Below are 18,936 nucleotides of genomic sequence, written 5' to 3'. Positions count from 1 at the left end.
AACGCATAAAATCTTTTACAAATTTTATAGCATTTAATTTTATTTTAAACTTGTAATCATTTTCTACTCAAATGCACAGTTAGTTTCTGTATCGTAGCTGATTAGCGTGAAATACATACATCTGTATCATATAGTGATGAAACGTATATACGTACACATACATACGTACGCACTTATATACGCATACATACACGCATTTCTGAATCCGGTCTCGATGACAGAAGTGTACCATTCAAGCTTTTAATTAGTAAAATTTCCAAATGGAGAGTATAGGTTTATTTAGCGTTTTCATCCTCATTATTCATTCTTTTCCCACTGTCATGGCTTGTCTCTTTAGTTCATTATTACAAAGGACACGCAGAGGAAAAAACCTGAGAGGAAAGAAGTTATCATGGCGAGCTTTTTATGAGACTACTATGAAGGCATATATTTCCCTAGATGTTCTGCTTAGATATACTTTTATTTGTCATTGGGCTAACCATTAGGAAAAGACATAAAACATAATTAAGGCGATTGCAAAGTCCACAAATCGATTTGATACAGCAACTGGAATTAAATCCAAAGCACCTTTTCAAAATTTTCATTTCAATGTTCATTTACTTCATACTTTTATTTCATTTAATAATTCTTTAAAACATTCGATACACCTTTTAATGTTTTAACATGAAGGTTAACTACCAAATGTACTGACCGGCCCTGAATCGAACTAGTCGGCACACAGTTCTGTCAGACTTGATATAAATATTGAAATTATGTTAAAAATGTAATTTGTACACATATATTTTAAAACCTTGTAGTTTATTAAAGATTTGGTAAGTCCAAAATTCTGAATACTACGACTTTAAAAATAAAGAAATGGCAGAAATAACAGAAATGCCTGCATTTAAAAAAAAATGATAATAAATACATTTTAAATGTAAATATGTCGTTAATTTACTGGCAGTTTCTCCAAAACTGTATAAAACGTCTTGTTAATTCATTAGCAAGTGAAATTTCTAGAATTAACATTTTTAATTCGACCTGGATTTTACAAGGAGACATAGTGCACTTTTTTTTTTTATTCTACTAAATTTACTTATTATTATTACCATATTTATTCTTTTAAATGTAAGGAGGTAATAATAATGGCTTTGATTTGGATATCGAAAGTAATTGTGAAAATAAAAATATTCTTACCTATTAATCAAATTTGAATTTAGAAATGTACTAGGACGTTGCCTGAGAATATTTGACTGCTAATGGCATCTTTCGTTATAAATCCGAGTTTTCAATGCACAGATATTTTTTCAGAACAATAAAATTCTATTACAGATTTTTTTAAAAGCGCATTTTTGAATATTGTCAGATTCCTCATCTGTCTAAAAAATTTAGAATATGAAACTTACAGATTATAGAACAATAACATTCCAAAGAAAAGTTTTACTTTAAATTTTTTAAATATACAATAAATTTTAAACTATAGAAAACAAATATTTTACTTATTTAAAAATATTTAAATATTTACTTTAAAAACTTGCATGTTCCACTTTCCAGTTCTTAAAGAAAAATTTTACTGTTGAATAACATTAAAATTCAACTAAAAAAAAAAGTCTGCAAGTTTTTCAAATTTTAACGGTCACCCAAAACGTTAAGTTTTTTTTTTCTTTCTTTTTTAAAGCTTTATTAATAAACATCGTTTCCTTTGCATTTACGTCACATACAGTTCAACAGCAAAGTCACAAAATTTTTAAATGCTGCGCAGTAGCAAAAGTTTGGCATTCTCGATTCAGTGTTAAGAGTTGGTACACATTTTTATATTTTTTCAGTCATTTCTCAATTTGCGATATAAATATTCAGTTTTCTAAGTAAGATGGATAACAAGAATTTTTTTTGGACTTTTTAGTTTTAATTTTTATATGTTAATTATATTCATACATAGTAGGCTCTTAGCCCTTAAACGCCACATAAAATTCAATTCAACAGCATAACTAATCATCAAAATATTTAAAAAACGCATATATTTAGATTTCTTAATAAAGTTTTACGGGTTGTCATATATATTTTTACATTCGTTATATTATTTCTTTATAAACTAGCCGCCTAAACTAGTTATCATTAAAAAAAGAAAATATATAATGATTTTAATGAGTTCAGCTAGTATAATTTCACAAAAATATAGAGCATTTCTAATTAGACAGAGATCTCATAATTTTAATGCATGTTTAGTTAAATCAATCACATTAAAAAGTAGAAAAAAAATATTCTTAATAGCTGCGTTTAGTGTTTTTAAATGCTTAGTTTATTACTCAATAAACTAAGATTTTAAGAGTTTTTTAGATTAAATTATAAAGTATCTTGGGCTTTACTGAATAGGAACAACCTGACGCGCTGACGAAGATAAAAATACCTTACTTCCGACCGCTGCGGCAGCACATTGCTTTCATAGAGTTTGTTTGTTAAAAATGAAAGTTAAAACTTATAAATATCTTTCATTTTTCCGAATGGCAACTATCTCGCGCACTGGAGGAAAAAAATTCTTTATTTTGAACAGAGTTGCCAATGCTAGCTTTCCTATTGTTGATTTTGTAAATAAAAAATTCATTAGAATTTTTATGAAATAAATAATACAGCAAATTCAAAATTCATGTTTACAGGCGCCCCAGTTCGGGTGGAGGACTACGTTATTCAAAATTTGATGGCTCTAGGTGCTGTCATTTTATTTACAATGCGAGGAACATACATACACATGTATACACACAGACAGTGAACCGACGCAAAATCCCATATCCAGACTAACAGCCCCTTTTGAGCTTAAAAAATAAATAAATAAATAAAGTAATGGTGCTTATTTCACAGTTTTTTTTTAAATTATAAAATTTATTTTTTTATTCAGTGTTCATACATTATTTATTTTTTTAAATCATTGAAATAAAAACGAAAATTTTCAAAATATTAAACAGTAGATTACCTTTTGGAGAAAATTAAAATGTTTTGGTTTGGTTTGCTGAGATTACGGTGAAGCACACTAGGGGAGGGATGCCTTCCAGGAGGCCTTTCTAAACAAAACTGCCTCGTACACATGTTACACATGGGGGAAAACCACGAAAAAAAAACCCACGCAGTCAGCCTGTTCATGGGATTCGACCTCGGAGCGAACTACCTGTGTTCAGCGACTTCACTACTCGGCCGTCGGTGGACCAAAATTAAAAGGAGATATAAACAAAGATGCCTGGAATTTACACATTAACTATAAAACTTCATCATAACATCAAATTTTATTTTTAATTCAGGCGATAGTGTACACGAGAAACAGGAATTTTATAATCTAGAATGTTCTCCTATTAGAATGTGTTAAAAACCTATTTCATTTACGATGGCATTAAAAATACAATCTGTGAATAAAATATTGTCAAAAAGTCTAGAAGAGAGGACTTTTTAAATGCTTTATTTAATGGAGTATTAAGTAATAAATTTTTATAACATTGAAAATAAACGTAATATCTCTTTCTGGTAATAAACACAGTCCGTTTGAGTCATACGTGATTTCATTAGAATTAAAAATAATATCTCTTTCATGTACTAAAGAAAGAAGTAAAAAGAAAAATATCTTATCTCGCCAAAAACCCATTCTTTAACCATGTTAAAATTTCGTAAATACAATCCCTGTGAAAACAGAACTGGGTGTACTTAATTCAACTTCTATTGTACCGAATACTTAACTCGTTTTGTTCTCATGCCTGAAGACGAAAATAATTGATGACTATATCAACACAGAAAATTTGATAATCTTTTTAGAGACATTAAGCAGGATACAACTAATCACAACACGATACAACATCTGCTACTAATTGTGACTTCTTCATTTAGGAAAGTTATTTAAAGGACTAAAAGAACTAAAAAATGAGAACTCCCGAGTCGTATCTTCACGCCGATCTTCCACTTCCCTCCCCTAGTTTGGGAAAGAAACTAACTAAACGTTGCACGCAATGAAAGGCTGAAAAGGAAACATGAAAAACCAACCCTAGTGCAAAAAGAAGCAGCTATCATCACTCACCTGTGTCTTTCTCGCTAAGTCAATTTTCGGCTGCGGACGCCACTCGGCTCCACCCCCTTTTACGAGTGGGGTTTGGCTTTACTGTTCGCACTTGTCTCATTAGAAAGCACCGACGTGACAACCTTATCCTCCTTTTTTATTTCGCTTCTCCTTTCAATACCCTGCACTCTTTCTTTCACGATACAATATAAAAGGTCGTGAACCCTGACGTTACCCACGAACCAATGGCAGGATCACGCGAGCACAGGTAATGCGTTTCCAGGCGAAAAACGATCGACGACCCGCGGTTGGATGCCGAATCGAGCGATGGGCGGCAACCACCGCAAGGCGCATGCCGACGGTGGTCGCGTTAAAAGGTCCCGCCCCCCTCACGGCGTCGCGTTCGGTAAGATCCCTCCGACGGAGCAGCTGTAGTAGCTGGCGAGATCGGACTGCCACTTCGTCGCTCAGTGTTTTTATCAGACATTGCGGCTTTATTGCGATCTCCGATACATAATACAAATTGACGGAATCGCAGAAAATGCTGGTACCATCAGACATGTTAGCCGCTCAGTCCAAACTGCTTTATCAGTTGAATAAATTCTACGGCGAACGGGTTCAGGTTCGGAAGGCGGCGATAGCTAAGACTGTCCGCGAAGTGTGCAAAGTTGTCCAAGATGTACTAAAAGAAGTGGAAGTGCAGGAGCCACGATTTATCTCTTCACTTAACGATTGCAATGGACGTTATGATGGTTTCGACGTCATATCACCTACGGAGTTCGAGGTCGTGCTTTACCTAAATCAGATGGGAGTTTTCAACTTCGTGGACGATGGGTCACTACCTGGATGTGCTGTTCTGAAACTCAGCGATGGCCGCAAACGCTCTATGTCTCTCTGGGTGGAATTCATAACCGCTTCCGGCTATTTATCAGCTAGGAAAATCCGTTCCCGTTTCCAAACTCTGGTAGCTCAGGCATGCGATAAATGCAGTTACCGAGACATCGTGAAGATGGTTGCTGATACAACAGAAGTCAAACTGCGCATTCGCGAACGATTTGTGGTTCAGATAACACCGGCTTTCCGCTGCAGTGGACTCTGGCCGAGATCAGCTGCTCACTGGCCTATACCTCATATTCCTTGGCCTAATCCAAACCTGGTGGCAGAAGTTAAAACAGAAGGCTTTGATCTTCTCTCGAAGGAATGTGTTACTCTGCAAGGAAAGCAGTCTTCCATGGAAGGAGATGCCTGGGTCTTGAACTTCGGAGAAGCTGAGAATCGCCTTCTTCAAGGTGGATGCCGCAGCAAATGCCTCAGTATTTTGAAAACGATGAGAGATCGCCACCTGGATCTTCCAGGAAACCCGGTATCCAGTTATCATATGAAAACTCTGGTCTTGTACGAATGTGAAAAGCATCCGCGTGAATTAGAATGGGATGAGACGTGTCTAGGGGACCGACTTAATGGCATACTGTTGCAATTAATATCCTGTCTGCAGTGTCGCAGGTGTCCGCATTACTTCTTGCCACAATTAGATCTTTTCAAAGGGAAGTCCGTCAGCTCGTTGGAAAATGCTGCTAAGCAGTGCTGGAGATTGACACGAGAACTACTCACGAATCCAAGATCACTAGAAAAACTGTGAATCACTAAGAGAAAAAAACTTTGCTTCTTATACCATCGAATTTGTTTAATCTAGCTCCACCAGGACGGCATTACAACGATTACTTCATTTCACGGAGTGCAAATTAAATCCGAAATAGTGTTGAAACCCATTTGAAATGAACACAAATGACTTTCATACATATATATAACAATATAAATGCATCACGTACTTATTATTTAAAAAATAAGGTTTTTCAGGTTTAGAAAGACGAATTTTCATCTGCGAGCATGAAAAATTTTGTGTTAAGACCAAACTGGCTTTCTAGTGAATACTTAATTAGATGTAGAGAAAGAAACTAAACTGTGTGCTATCTAAATAATCGAAACAACGATAGATGTGGTATGTACTGTTTTTGTTCCACAAAAAATTTTGTTTAGTGAGCTAGTAAACTCCATTAAAACTGAACTTCACGAGAACATTTCGCTCTGAACATTTAATTAAATTGCAAAACAATAAACTTGTGTTATGAATATTATGAAGTGAACTGTGATCGTGCTCTTCGATTAGAGATTGTTTGTGTAGAATACTAAGTGTACAGTTTGTTTGCATTTGTACAGAAATACTGACAGGTAGATATACAGCTTCTATTGTTTTTTGCCCTTAAATCTAATAGCTGATTCCTTTTAAAGCAAAATGATGGCTATTTGTATGCTAGGGTATTATTAAATTTTGAAGTAATATAAACTGTAATGTAGCAATTACTTTTTTAATACTTGTTATTTCTCCGAATATTACTATCTTGCAATTGTCTCCAAAAGAGAAATTATGCAGGGAAAGAATTCTTCGTTAATCTATTCTACTTTTCTAGTAAGTTTATACTATACCATTAGAATAATTCTATGAATTAATTACATTCCAACGACTTGGGAAAAAATAAAGGAAATAAAAAGTATTAATAGCATAAAATATATTATATGATTACCACAGAAATCTAACTGCTGTTTTTTAAAATATATTGTCATGTAATAGATATTAATTATATAAACAGTACTTAATTTCATGTATAATCAGTCGTTTTACGGCTTAATATATGTTACAAGTAGTTAATATTATAATTTTATCTAACACATTCCATTCAAAGTGTTAGAAAATTTGTAACATCGATTTATTTGAATGAGAAAAGATAACTTCTAACTATGAAAATATTCTTTAATATTAATTAGTATCCAGACGATATAAGCAATGGATAATATTATTCAGTATATGAAATATAATGATTAATTAATTCAATCTACATGAAAATATAGGTTAATGAAATTTTTTTAAGTATTCAATCTCTCTCAAGATTAATATCATTAACACAACAATGACAAATGGTAATGATTTTAATCTTTAGAAACCAAAAGGCTTATTTAAATGTACTTTATCTTACTTTTATCCTTTTATTTACGTATTTAACGAACAATGTATGCCCTTGATGTTTTAAAATGATGACTTCAAAACTCATTAACGACGCTTAGATGATGAATATAATTAAGGAAATCACACACTTCAAAATGATATATTTCAAAAACCAAAGCCTGACTGCATATTAACTAAGGAAATGTTGAGTCTGAAACTGTAATGGCAGAGTCATTATATCATCAGAGTAACATTCAATTTCCAAATTACGTACGTATAATTAATCATGATGACATCACTTTTCTAACATGCTACTGGAAGAATTTTTGAAATATGAGATGGTCTCACTTGTAATATAGATTTCAATTTGCCAAAACCAGAGAAAAGGAATGAAAACGATAGTCGAGTGATAAATATTTTTAAAAGCGTGTTTTCAACAAGAAGTACTCCCAATTTTTTAACGAGCTCATTTTAAAATGGGTCTTAGATATATGAAAAAATATAAATAATTTATTTCGTTTAAGGATAGAAGAAGAAATGCTAAAATCATCTTTGACATCATGCCAAATCGACAATTTTTAATGCAATCTGGCATTTTAAATATCAGAGGTAGGCTTCAAACCATTCTTAATCAGGTGGATGAAAGAAACGTCTAGTGAATTGTGAATTTTTGGCAAAGTTCAATCTTAAATCAACACAGATTTCATAGAAAAACTAAGTACTTCCAACAAAAAGGGATCCACTTCTACAAAATGCAGGCTCACCTGCGGCCGAGCGGCAAAACTGCTGAACACAGAGTTCTGACCAGGGTTCGAATCCAAGCGAACGGAGTGGCTGCATAAGTGCTTTCTTAGTTTTCCCCATGTGTAACGTGCATACGATTCAGTTTCTCTTAGAAAGTCCTCCACGAAGGCATCTCTTCCCTTAGGCATAGTCTAGTGTGCTATGCCATAATAAACACCCCTTTCCAAAAAGTAGTCTACAAAATGTAAAATATTCCTCAAGGTGAAAATATATTCAATAATTTTACTTAAGAAATCTAAGTTTTCTACTTCTATTTTTCTATTAAGTTTTTATCTTTCTAATCTAAGTTTTCTCTTGTTCGCCAATATAAGACTAAATTAGCAGAAGTGTACTTAACACTGCTTACCAACCCCCCCTCCCTCTTAAAATTTGGAAGAGAGAAAAATGTTTTCGAAATTTTATGTATTGCAAAGCACTTTTACTTTAGTGTTCCAACTTATATAAGCACTGTTAAAAATCTTCAGAACTCGGGATTTTCATCCAGTTTTACTGGCTTTCCTGGCAGGAATTTTCGTTTACCAAATTATTTTAGTTCTATACATAATTTTAGTACATAACACAAGATAGCTCAAAGGTTACAGACAAAATAAAAAAAAAGTTTCAGAAGATTTATTGTCGTCAAAAGTTTATCACATCCACATATTCGATAACTTCAGAATAGAACACCAATAAAATTCTAATAAAATTTTGGTTTGCATGGGTTACGCTTCATGCATCATAACATGCTTTATATACAGACAAGAATCCTATAAAAAAATTTTATTTACCACCCTGCAATAATAAGCTTTTTGCAGAAGAATTTAAACAACTATTTCAGTCTTATATAAATATGAGGCTTCACTTGAAATCTTAACTTGAACTATTCTATATTTTTCAATTGTCTAAAAAAATATGATAGCAGATTTTTATGTTTGGAATGACAACAGACTTCGATATCGGGCGGATTTTAATTTTCATATGATAATCTATTTAGGTTATTGAAAGATTTCTTGAGCAGAATGTAGTTGTAAATTTGATGCACATTTACATTTCCAAAGCAAACTAAAAATCTTAATATATATATATTTTCATTTAAAAGTAAACACGAATAATATAATCTTAGAAGCGGAAAATAAACTCACGCATCAGTAAATTTTTAAAATAATGTAAAATGAATAAATTTTGTACGCGACATGAGATTTCACATTTGTTTAGTGTAGTTTCATAAGATGATGATAGCAGAGATTTTATTCCTTAGTACAGTATTTAAAAATTTCAGGCATTTATTCGGAAATTATTTCCAGTTCATAATTTTTACAGTGCCAAAATTAGAAACAATTAAGCATTTTCTTTTCAAAACACTGACATTAATTGTTAAGAACACGCAGTTTTCCTTTAATGCATTATAGCATGAAGCAAAATAACAGAAAAATGAAAAAGTAAAATTTTCACTCGCAAAACGAAAAGTTAATATTAGCTAAAACTTTAGTTGATTCTTTTATAATATCACAAGCAAACTATGCTAAATAAATTAATAATAAGCAACATGAATCGGCATTACATTCTTATACGCAAATTATATTGGAAGTAAAACCTAATTTTATCTAAGAGGCATCGAACTTTAACTATAATTTACGTACGAATTCTCAAGAGTGCATATGATTTTCTCGAACACATAAAAACATATGTACAATAAATACTATTTAGGTATTAATTTTTATTAAAAATTGAATTATTATACTATTATCATTTATATATTCTTCATAAATAAATATTTTAATCAAACCAATGATTAAATGTTATAACAGAAAAAATGTCTATAGACAAAAGGAAATGGGAAATGAATAAGGTTAGCAATCTGCAACTTGGTTGCAAAATACTCAACAAATGTATAATTTTTTTTTAATAAAAAATTTCCTAATTTACCTAAATACATTTCATTTACAGCTACGCAGCAGAAGGAAAAACAATAGCGAATTATGATGATGATGATGATGATATTTTTCAATTCTCATGAACTGAAAGGATAAAACAATTGAAATGAAAGCTGATTTGACTTTAAAAGCACTAAAATGGAGGGGGGGGGGAAGAAACCTTCACAAACTACTACATCTTTGTATACATTTATTTTTATATCTTTTAAGCACGAATAAAACTTTCTGCACTTTTTTTTAATAAAATAGATTCACGTATTTTAAATTTGTATCTAATATTTTGAATAAAACAGTTATCTTTCTATACACCGATTTTAAACTAACTTTCATCAAGAAAATAGTGAACTGGTTAATTAATTAAAATAAAGCAAACGAGGGCTAGTTTGCCTTATAAAGGATGCCATGTCGTGTGGAGAACTTTCTAACGTAAACTAGTTCGCTTCTATGTTTCAACAGAAACAAAATATCGTCAAATTCTAATCAGGCCAAAACTTTGGACATGTAACGACAACTGGACTACCAGCATTTAGCTAGCGGCCTTTTTCATTCTTATTACTTAATAAAGAAATAAAGAAAGACATAAATAAAGAAAAGGCAATACAGAGGCAATACATTTTTGACGATTTTCATTGTAATCACAGAAATATTTTACCTAAAATGTTTTAAATGTTCTATTTGATAACTCTTATTCTCCATCACCTTTCTACAGCGTAATTTACAAGACAATAAAAGTCTTTTGTGGTACTGGAAGAGATATTTCATCCCACAGCTCTCGAACAACGTTCCAAAGTCTAAAGAGGTTCTAGGTCGACGTTTGGACATCCCGCTTTTTAAAAGTTCCAAAACGCAGAAACACATTGGTTATTGATCAGGAGATTTAGTAGGGATATAAAGTGAAGGAGGGTATGGGCCTTGATACCCGTTTCCTTGTTTCATTTCTTCCATTTATTTAACAGTAGATTTTGACAGTTATTTAAAAGTAGATTTTGACGTATCGCTGCTTGCTTTGTCTTGATGCAGCTCTACTGGTTGATCACAGAATCAGTAGATGCAGCTTTACTGATTGATGTGTGTAAAGAGAAGGTATTTCATATTTGAAAACTGGGTATAAAATATGTTTTTGATAACATGTGAAAGTTGATCTTAACATTTTCTCCACTTTCTTTATGTTTAATTTGTCGTTATAGGAAAAATCAGCGACAATTATAAATCCCTTAGAAAAACTTTCTTTAGATTCCTTAAACCATGTTTTAAGATTTGTTTTAAGTGGTAAGATTTATAATAAATGGACCTCTTTATTGCAGTCAATTGTACACCCAAGAATCGTCTATCATGACAACATTTTTCCATTTTTGTCCGGATAAATGCTTCTCGTAAAGAATTCTGCAGGGCGTTTTGCGTTCTCGTTCGTGCAGAAACGCGAAGCACATTATGTTTTTTCGGCTTTTTGAGATTCAAATCAGCTTAATCACTTCGCTCACAGATGACACTGAGCATTTTTTAATGATTTTGCGAGTGTACTTGACGGATTTTCTTTTAACATTAAAGGTCTTACCTTTATAACACTCGAAAAATTCCCTTTCCCCCCCTTGGATACGTATTTGGAACAATTTTTCCACTTGAAGCTAGATTTTGACGTTCTTTTCCTTTGTTGTTGATAGTAAGTATTACGTATCGTAGCTTTAGATATCGAAACACCATGCCTTTCACAACTTTTTTTAATACTTAGATACGAATAATTTTCTTCGGAAAAAACACACACATCCATCGCTTCTTTAAAAGCGACATTTTGCATGAGCAAAAGCATAGCAGATGTTTTCTTTCTTTTCTCTTTCAGCAGCAAAGCAAAATTGTCTAAAAAATGAGCGAACAGCCTCTATGTGTCACGAAAATTTCTAACAAAAATTTTCAAGATAAAACTTTCTTAAGTAATTTTTAAGTTCTCAGTGACTATTCAGCTCACCTGAAAAACTAATCATTTTCTGCAAACAACATACTTGACTAAGTTCCCGTAACATAAATCAAGCAAACTTGAATTAAACAGTAATATTCGAACTGAATTTATTTCACTATTTCGCATTTTTCTTGTAATTACTACATTTTAATCCACCGTATTTACTTACACACATTTTAATACACCGTATATCCCTTCACTCGCGATTTCAACATCTTTAATATATGATTTAGAAACTTCAGATTTACAGCAGCTACATAAAAGTGAAGCACAGATGTCAAAATGCAGAGGCTGTTCACGCATTTTTGTAACGATTTTGATTTTCTCCAGGAATTTAAATATTAATTTAAAATACAAACGTGACTGGCATCAAATTGGAATAAGACGATAATAATAGCATCAGACGATAATAATTAATTATCATCTACAGCATTAAAAATATACTTTTCTTTAAAATGTCGCTGTAAAATAAACAATGGATCGAAGGCTATATTTTTGCGCTGCTCTTATTCAATTGTTAAAAAAAGGATGAGTAAAACGTGGTTTCAATATTTCTACAAGTAAAATAAGTGACATAATTAATATGAAAGGAAAGAAACGTGAAAGTTTAAATGTGCCTGAGAAAATAGCAAAAAATGCATACCCAACAAAAGTACGTACAGCTCTTATTAAATCTAAAGTCGTATCTCATGTTTTAAAAGGAAAATCCAGCCCACCAAAGAGCTATTGCAAAATCCTTAAACATCTCTGCCGGAACTGTGAACAAAAATTATAAAATCTGATTTAAAATTAATCAAAACAACAACAAAAGGAAAAAATCTGATGTGTACACCACAAGACTTCCTTCTACGGAATATTAAATTATACGCATTTTTTCTTGCATTTTATTTAAACTTATTAGATTGAATTAAACCTACTTCGCCAACAGCGCATAAACCACAGTAGAATAAATGCATTCTTTAAAATTCACTTTGTTTACCATAGCGACACTCTGGCGATAGGTTTACTTAACAGTATTATATTTCATTCATATTATACCTCAGAATGCACAAAATGTATATCATTTAAAGAATTATCTAATCGTTGCCACATGTTCTATTCAAATACTATAATAAAGCTAGAACGATGTATAAAAGAAATTAAGCAAACTAAACAAAACAGAAACAGTTTTTCACAGACGATTGAGTATTTCTCATTCAATTAATTCAGTTCTCACTTTGCGAGAAGGCAAAAATACATAAAAACTCAAAATATCTATATTAAAAATTACGAAGTAAATCTCAAACGCTTATTTCCTCGAAAAAATTCCAGAAAGAATTAAGCATGAATTAATTGGCAATAATAAGTGAATGCGTTACCGTTGTTGTTGCGAAGCTAAGTTTCTCTAGATTGGCAACAAATCCACTAGTCTCCTGTTTCAAATGTAAACATTAATGGCCGCCATTAAAAACAGGTTTAGCGGCAATTAAACAACTTTAAAATTGCTGATAATTCTAAAAATATTGCACACAGATTTACGAAAGGCATAAAAACCTTAACCGGAAGATAAAAACAATATAGTTCAATCCTTTTTAAATAAAAAAAATGTACAATTTATAAACATATAAGAGTAAAGAAACTGAGATCACTGAGCCGGGTAACAGAGTGGATATATATATATAAATATATTTATATACGTTTGGTGCTGCCGATTGCAACCAAAATACGAGGTGCACATCTTCATGTTATAGCAGTCCTATATACAAAATTTCAACGTCCTGAGGCTACTCGTTTTTGAGTTATGCGAGATACGTACGTACATACGTTCGTACAGACGCCACGAAAAATTCTCTTCAGAATTAATTTTAAAGCAGTTTTATAATTTTTTTGAAGGAAAATAGTATTTTATTCTGCCCTTACGTACAGATATCACGCAAAAACATCGTTAAATTGCATTCGATAGCGGTCAAAATGGATATTTTCGTTGAAATATGCTGCCTGAAACTTTTCGCGATTACAATACTTCCTTTTTACTTCGTACAAGGAAGTAAAATTTGGGCTTAATTAAAATTACGTATTTTTTAATTGCCAACGGGAAACTTAGAATTTCCCCTCCCCCCCGGAAAAGATATCACTTTACATGCCGTCATGCAGAAATACTTTTAATGCATAAATGTTAAGAGGATCACCTTCTTCTAGTCGCTTCAAAATTGTTTCTAAGAATTTAACATTTCAGCACCTTAATGGCCTTAAATCACTTTACGTAACAGTCTTTTTCATTTTCCTCAACTCGTTTCTCTAACTTACAATTTGCACTTTAAACTTTAAACTGGAATATTTACATAACTGAGTAGTTAAGAAAATTACATTTCGGATAATTAGCATCCTACCGAATTTTTATAATCAAGAATGTTGTCATTATTATCCGAACCAAAACTTTCTAGCAAAGATCTTAAAAAATGGCGGCAAAAGAAAAACAAATTATTACATTCAAGGGATTTTCCAATTTTTATTAACTCATTTTTTTGAAGCTGCTCATTTTGAAGCAGAACCCTGTTCACCGAATGGGCTTACCTGAAACATATCATGCAGTATTTAATTCAATTCAACTTTTAAAATTCATTTAATATTTGAAAACAGAACACATTTACTTAAAACAATACACATTTACATTTAACGAAAATCTCTAAATATAGTACTAGTTGAATCAGCAGATTTGATAACTTTAAATTGGTTTATATCAGCATCATTGGACAATGCAGGGTAAAAACACAGCTTAAAATCTAACGCTAAAGATACTAAAAATTCAAGGTAAATTTCATCTGATTTTAGACTCTTGAACCATGATAAACACAGACACTTATTCCATTCATTCTGATCTTGATACAATGAATAGGACAGGGTGTTTAATTTAAACACAAATTCCTATAGGAAAGACAAGAACCATTAAGCTTGCCATGTTCATGGTAATAGATGTAAACCTTTCTCCTAATTAATCTTATTTCCAGACGCAAAATGTCAGCAAATTTCCCACTACTACTTTTTTACTTCGGCTACCAGTGTAACACGCAAGGTAAAGGCGACGACAAGTTAGGATGTGATCCAGGAAATAGTAGTTCCCCATTGCTACACTTTATAAAAAGGTGTTCACATAAGCATGTATATCAGATTTATTACTGTAAATCACTAATCATGTATAAAGCGTTTACTGATGTAAAATTTCTTACGGCATATAAAAAATACTAATTATTTGTTAGGAATGTAATGAATTATTTTAAGGTGGTGTTATTCATTCAAAAATAACAATAATCAATTAAGTAAAGGATAAATGTCTTCTTTAATCATCACAGTCCAAAATCAGTATGGTATCATTTACTTCAGAAACTAGTGAGGTAACTTATTAACTTAAATTTTCGTTCGAAGTTAAATTAATGATAGGTGCAACAGCAGAATTTAAACTAAATAAATATTGAAATATAATGTCGCCGAAATATATTTTACAAAAAACAACATTAAGATAGTAACACTGAAATGTGTGCAAATACACAATTATAAATGTTGCACTGAATACACAGATATTTTTAGTTAAAGCGGCCACCATACGAACTTTTGGCGACTTTTTAAACATGCATGTTACAAGTTGGCAATTAAATTTGTCAATTTTGATGACTCAGGTGGTGGCCGCTTTAACGAGGAAGTGCTATTGTTTATTATCGTCATTTTAGATGCTTATATTATTCTGTATACGAAAAATAACGAAAGTACTTAATTTTATTTTGCTATACGTGAAAAATATTTAATAAAATTTACATAATGAACCAGCAGAAATTGGCTGTCTCAAATTATTATTCAGGAACTCCGTGGATTTAAATAACAAACTAAAAAAACTCAAAATAAGAACTAGATCAAATAACAATAATTACGTATAATTAATTGTGAGGACATCTCTTACAAATGTTAGCAATAATAATAAAGCTGTGAAGTCGAACCAAGTTCCTTGATAACTGCATTCAATAACAAATTTCATCTTAATTGTGCTAATTTTTAAGTTGAATTTCTTCGCCTGGCTTTCTGAAAATAATTTTCCTTAGCTGTTTTTAGTCCTACAGTTGTAGAGACATTAGATTTTTTTTTTTTTTTTTTCCCCCGAGGCCGGAGAGATAAAAAATTAGCAACGACTTCGCCGGGAATCGAGCCACGGACCTTTGGACTACCGGTCCAGCGTGCAGAACCACTACACCACGAAGGCACGCTAGGAATGCGGGAGAAATACCTTATATAGTAATATCTACAAGTTCACTGCAGAGACATAACCATATTTTGCGTGTAATATAAAACTAAAATCAACATTCATTATTTTCTCAATTATAAGGTTCTTAGCATACAAATTATACTAATTAAAAAAAAATAACTAAAATAGCTTTAAATGATCAAGTAATTCTAATACAGTTGTTTAGATTTTGTTGTATTTTTATTTTGTTATATTTCAGCGAAGTCATATCAGCAAAGATATTAACGTTTGAGATAAATCTCAAAATCGCATAACCCTAAATGTATTTTTAACACTTTTACATTAATATTTAATTGATTATGTTTTAATTCTGCAACAATTCGTTATCCAACAGCATATATATGAAGAAGAGGACCCATTGCACCAAAACTTTTCGCCCCTTCGCTTCATCGTAAGATACAAGATATTTTTGTAATTAATTAATAATTTGGGGTGTACGTTGGAATGAGGGCTTTCCATGATAAGCGCGATCCTATAAATTTGCTTCAGCTGTACCCTATGATAAATGCTTCACTCGCCCTACACTTCGCAAGGATCAATATTTCAATATTTAGAATAACAGGCTTTAAAATTATAGGAAATACAATCAGTAAATCTGAACAACACAGGTTCCCCCTTTCAGAGAAGGAAAATACAATATTCTGCCGAATACCGTAAAGTGATGTTTCCCGAATAATTTACCCTCGCGACCTATTTGCATATATAGTTGGGATTTGTTATTATCCATTTGCAGTTACTCTGGGAAGGAGGGGGAAAAAAAAAAAAAAAAACAGAGAGAGAGAGAATAACGGTGGTTATGAAGTAATAATAAATATCTGTAACTATTAACAATTAATTGGTAGTTTTACCTCGTAATTATAGCTAAATATATAGTACAGAGTGAACCAACCAGAAGAATATGATTTTAAGTGAAATACAATAAATAAAAAAAATAAAAAAAAAAAAAAAAAAAAACTATTTCAGGTATAGCCAAGCATTTTAATATTATTTTGAAGTACAATTTATGACTTTATATTCTAACTAAAACAGCATTTAAGTGTCCACTTCGAATTAGTGCACACTAGAGAATGCGAAGAACCCACTTTTTGAGGCCTGTCTGCTATCACTTGGGCCTAATATCACTAACGCAGCGCTTGGTGTTTATCCTTAATGCTTCAATGGCTCGTGTTTTGTTCGTATCGATCACTGATTTCAAATAACCTTACAAAATGCAATCTAGAGGAATGAAATCACAACTTCTGGGGCTCAAACAGCGGCTTTTTATGTAAAAGTGATGTCAGCAATGTGGTACCATCTTGTTGGAACAACATGCCCCCATACCAATGCCTTCCAAATTCGCCCCACACACACACCAGAGCCTAGACTTGATAAGGCTCTAAGCTATTTGAGATATGGGGTCCTTTATAAGTCTGTTATAATATATTTTAATACTATTTAGACTATATTTTAATTCTTATAAGACACACGATCTGTAGCTTAGAGACCCCTAAGCTATGGCTTGTGTGGCTTATACGTAAATCCGGCCCTGCCCCCCCCCACAAACAAAAAATCAATTAGTGTACCTCACCAATCAGTGCAACTGTATCTCCTCCTCCCTTTTTTGAGGGGCCGGGGGGGGTTGATGATACCACTAATGACTTTTCCCGAATGCAAGATCTTTTCGTACATTCTCGTGCGTCTCATTTGGATTGTTTCCAAACCAAAAACAATTTTGTTTGCTCACACATCCAATCAAGCAGAAATTAGCTTCATCTGACAAGATAATTTTTATGCAAAAATTAAAGTTCTTGAACCGTGCATTGCATTTAACCAATATGAATTGCCAAAGCATACTAAGCATAAATAAAAATTAGCGATAGTGATAACATTTCAAACCTTTTTGCCATTTCGTTCTAAAATCATATTCTTATTTTAATACCATATACAGTTAGTTATACAATGAGAAAACAAGCGTTCGATTGCTCAAACAATTTTCTGCTTTTAGAGGGCACTCTGGCATAGCAAAAAAACCCCTCCTCGAATCCGGAACTTGATTTACGTAAGAATGTTCCTAAAGTGTCATGCACAATTAATTAATTAATTAATTAACCTGAATTTGGGTTATGCTTTCATATATGCATTAATATACCAAGTATGAAGCATTCACATTTCACGTTCCTTCTTATGAATTATTTGAATTATTAAAATATCTAACGTGAAACCGTGTTCTGTATTATCGAGTGCCATATTGGATTACATCGGATTCAAGTGACGAAAGAGTACCTCAGCTTTCTGCGACCCACACTTTGGGAATCATTGCTGTAAAGAGTACGACATGCGCCCACTTCTAAAGGAATGGAACCACGCAATGTTCGGATAAGAATAACGCAGACGGGAGGAAGATTCGTTTAGCTAATGAGCGTGAGGTCAGGGGTCGAAAGAGTCGCACGCGACATAAAACTAAACGCAGAACTAAAAGGGAAAGGGGAATCGGGACCCCTACTGAGAGTTTCGAATTACGGACGCTAGACGAAATTGAAAATAAACGAGAAACTACTGTGTCTCTATCAACGTGAAGTACGTAGGAAAACAAGTTGTTTCGTGTAGAACAAAACATACTATCACTTTCCTTTTGATTTTAGCTGACTATTAGGATTTACAAAACTATTTATCCCTGACTATTTCGCTGATTTTCAAACCTGCTTCCGGAAATTTTCAAATAAGCCAATATTTTGCACTATTTAAAATTTCCATGCACAGACATGTCTACAACGATATATTAATCATAAGCTTATATGAATCAAATGATTCTAATTAGTATCTAATATATAACTAATACGTTAAATATCTTCCATTTATTATAATACAAAGACATTATTACACATTAAATACAATATATTATAAATGCTCATAAAAATTATCAATAACGCAGTAATCTATAATATAACGCTACTGCGTTATGTCATGTCAGCGCTCATTGGTAGAATTTTGTGTAGAGCGTAT

At 32.2% G+C, this 18,936-nt stretch overlaps 2 protein-coding genes across 3 annotated transcripts in view; one reads left to right on the top strand and one right to left on the bottom strand.

Annotated features, from left to right (window-relative positions):
• The window catches only part of rg (A kinase anchor protein rugose), a 258,360-nt gene that overhangs the window by 90,804 nt on the left and 148,620 nt on the right, over positions 1 to 18,936 (bottom strand). The gene's annotated exons all lie outside the window — the stretch shown is intronic.
• On the top strand, positions 4,246 to 6,356 carry LOC118197206 (protein mab-21-like 2). Its single transcript, XM_035368715.2, has one exon. The coding sequence runs from the start codon at positions 4,554 to 4,556 to the stop codon at positions 5,649 to 5,651; it is 1,098 nt and encodes a 365-aa protein (XP_035224606.1). The 5' UTR covers positions 4,246 to 4,553; the 3' UTR covers positions 5,652 to 6,356.

This window comes from Stegodyphus dumicola, chromosome 9 (genome assembly GCF_044657685.1).
Source record: "Stegodyphus dumicola isolate Sdum_Otavi_A_Nest chromosome 9, ASM4465768v1".
Classification (NCBI taxonomy): Eukaryota; Metazoa; Arthropoda; class Arachnida; order Araneae; family Eresidae; genus Stegodyphus; species Stegodyphus dumicola.
Note: the sequence above shows the minus strand (reverse complement) of the source record. Positions and strands in the feature narration are given on the sequence as shown.